The 3,107-nt window shown below is 39.7% G+C and overlaps 1 protein-coding gene across 1 annotated transcript; it reads right to left on the reverse strand.

Moving 5' to 3' along the window:
• LOC149455777 (serine/threonine-protein kinase SBK1-like) lies at nt 1-2,619 on the reverse strand. The gene is made up of 3 exons (XM_089685864.1): nt 2,502-2,619; nt 1,449-1,651; nt 1-702 (listed from the first exon to the last, which is right to left on the reverse strand). The coding sequence occupies exons 1-3, from the start codon at nt 2,617-2,619 to the stop codon at nt 1-3; spliced, it is 1,023 nt and encodes a 340-aa protein (XP_089541990.1).
• Between the last annotated feature and the right edge of the window lie 488 nt (nt 2,620-3,107).

Here is a 3,107-nt window from a genome sequence, read left to right on the forward strand (position 1 = left end):
TCAAGAGCCGGAATAATTGATCACAATGTATTCAATGTCACCGTGATTTTCTATTATAATTATTTCCTCTTCACTCTCCAGCACAATGACTTCTACCTCACTGTCCTTTGCTGCAATATCCTCCTCTTCCTTCTGCTCCACAAGATCCATGGTTTCTTGGGTGGCAACTTCAAAGTTCCAAGGAAAATGAAGAAAATCTAGAACAACTCTGACTTGGTTCCTGCAGCTGGGGTCTTGGGCAAGAAGTATGTGAAATAAATCTTGAGCCCTCCTGCTGACATTCTCCCAACCACTTGGTGGTGGAACATGGTCAGAGTTGTTCTGCCAGTAAATAAACCTTTGAAACCATAGATCTTGAGCTGAAGCTGTTTCCCATGGATAGTTTCCAGTGAGAAGAACATACAATACAATACCAAGGGCCCAGATGTCAACACTAGGATCCACCACAATTGACTCCCTGTGCTCCAGTTCACAAAGTTCCGGGGACATGAATGTGTTGAGGGGTGCCATTGATGGAACAACTGTACCGGCAAACTGAGTCAGTCCAAAGTCACTTAATTTCACATTATGACATCTCTTGTCCATAAGTAAAATATTGTCCGGCTTTAGGTCCCTATGCACCAGGTTTTTGCTGTGCATATATTCAAGAGCCTGGGTAAGCTGTAGTGCACACCGTTTGACCAGCTTTTCTGGAATTCCCATCTGGAAAAGTTAAAACAATTAATTATATGATATTTGGCTTTAAAATAACACTATTTTACTAAAAAATAATATTCAATAATATCAAATTCAATACAACGTTGGTTACTTTTTAAATCTGCAGATGGAATTCTATGTGAACATCAGTGCAACCGATCTCCAACTACTTCAGCAATAATTGGGCAATGAAGGAAATATGGGAGGTCTAACTGGTTTTAAATTTTACCTCTGGCTTAAACACCAGACTAACCTTTAATATAGAATGGTGAAGGATCACAACCTGTATCGTGATTGTTATCTGTGTGCCCACTAGGAAGGGAGGTGGGGAAGGAGGGATGTAATCTCTATTTTTGTCTTTCTGCTTTTAAAGACAAAATTAATGGCGAATGCAAATTTTACAGTTGTCACAGAACAAGAGATGAGGGGAAATCATCCAATGGGGACAACTGTTTAAGAGGGGAATTCCCCTAACGTTGTAGACTTCCTACTACCTCCTGTTCCAACTTCTTGATTGGATTAAGGAAAATCTTGCCCAGATGGTGCAGAGAAAATAGCTGACTGGGGATTTTAGCCCTTCCTTAGTTCTCTCCAACCAGGCCAACAATATTTGGTATAAATGCATGCAATATATAGAAAGTATCATCCATGACAAAACACCAGTTTCTATTAATCTCCAGGATCCCTAGGACAAATTTATAGAATTAGCAAGCAAATGCTAAAGTGTCAGCTACTTCATTAGCTTTACTTACCCCTGGCTGGATGATGGAGTGAAGAGATCCAGCAGGTGCCAATTCCTGGCTGATCATGTAACAGTCTGAGTTTTCCAGAATTCTCGAATGGGTAGATATTATGCCCTCGTGTCCAGTAACAAAGAGTGACATGCAAACTTCATGAAGAAAGGCCTCTAGTCTGGTTCGCTCCTTTTTTACCTTTTTTAGGGCAACAAGGCTACCTGTTAAAGAGGAGGGAAAAAAAGTTGATTACAATAAGACTTGGACATCTAAAACTCTGGGTGATGTCCAATACTTGAGCCCATTCATTTTACATAGACTGGATGCTTTTCTTCAAAATGTAGCCGTCTTCTCTAGGCCCTCGCTAGCAGTGAGATATGTAGCTGCCCATGCAGCTAGATCTATTGTCCCTTCCCATCTAAATGCCAAGTGTCTAGGTTGTGCATAGTGGACCATCAGTTTATAGTCAAATCTGTTACATACTTAGCTGCCTATGACCCACTATAACTGTGTGTGATCATCATGAATCTGTCATGAGAGAAAAAGGAAGCCTGCTTTTGGTGAGCTCTTCTTCAAATTGCCAATTACCTGGCTGCCATATTGAATCTACCCAATTGAATTTATAGAATCCCTGACCTGGAACCTGTATGCAAATATGTACTTTTGTAAAATATCAAGGCTTGCTCTGTGGCATAACAACCAGTAGCTAGCACTTTCAGGAGGAGTTCAAAAAATGTGGCCTTCATGTTTTACTCATGGCAGGTTGTTAAAGATATGCAAAAGGACCAACTCAAGAAATTGATAACAGGTGGAAAGGCTTTTGTTTTCTGTAGGAACAATGCCAGCTGCCTGAATGGGATTTTGCACTGTTCAACCAGTTTTTATATTTTGTTAGTGCTGAATTAGATCTTTGTGCATCATGGTCTTTTCCCCAAATTTATGCAACAAAACCCCTACCTCTAATAAGGTCATTTAATCAGTAAAGATGCTAATGTTTGTGCTATCTGTTCTAGATGTTCAAATGGTCTGCAAATTAGAAATTTTTTTGTAATTATTTAAGAATTCACTTACCCAGTTCCCTGTCAACAGCCATCACAACTTCTCCATAACTACCCTCGCCAAGATGTCCCAGGATTTCGTATCGCTCTTCTCCAATTGTTTCATTCTCACAAGTTAGGTGGGCTGCCATTGTGAATATAGCAATATCAGATGTTCTGTGCAGAAATCGGTATCCAAAAGATCTTGAGGACCCTAAGAAGATATGTGAGGTCCACAAACTATCTTTTGTCTTTTTATAGAGAAGTTGAGCCAGGATTCAAGCCAGGAAACCACAAACCTTCATTAGAATGCAAATTGAGGCATCACTTGAACTTAACCAATCAAGGTGATTCCTTTCTGTTTGTGTCTACAGGTTCAGGTCACAAGAGGTAGTAGGGAGTGGGCATGTCTTTATTGTCCCAGGTTTTAGATTGCTAATGTTGAAATTTGGGCCTCTGAGGAAATTTGACATGTTCAAATTAAAACTTGGCGAGATTAGCTCTATGCAAACTGGTGTTGTAGAGGATGTCAACTATTGGTTGGAAATGACCAATTCTCACTACTCTGGTCTTGGTATTAAATATCTTCTGTTCCAATGATTTATTGGAACTTTTAATTTCTTTAAAGTTTCATAAACCA

The sequence above is a fragment of the Staurois parvus genome, unplaced genomic scaffold, assembly GCF_062004578.1.
Source record: "Staurois parvus isolate SC_StPar_1 unplaced genomic scaffold, SC_StPar_1.0 ptg000388l, whole genome shotgun sequence".
Lineage (NCBI taxonomy): Eukaryota > Metazoa > Chordata > Amphibia > Anura > Ranidae > Staurois > Staurois parvus.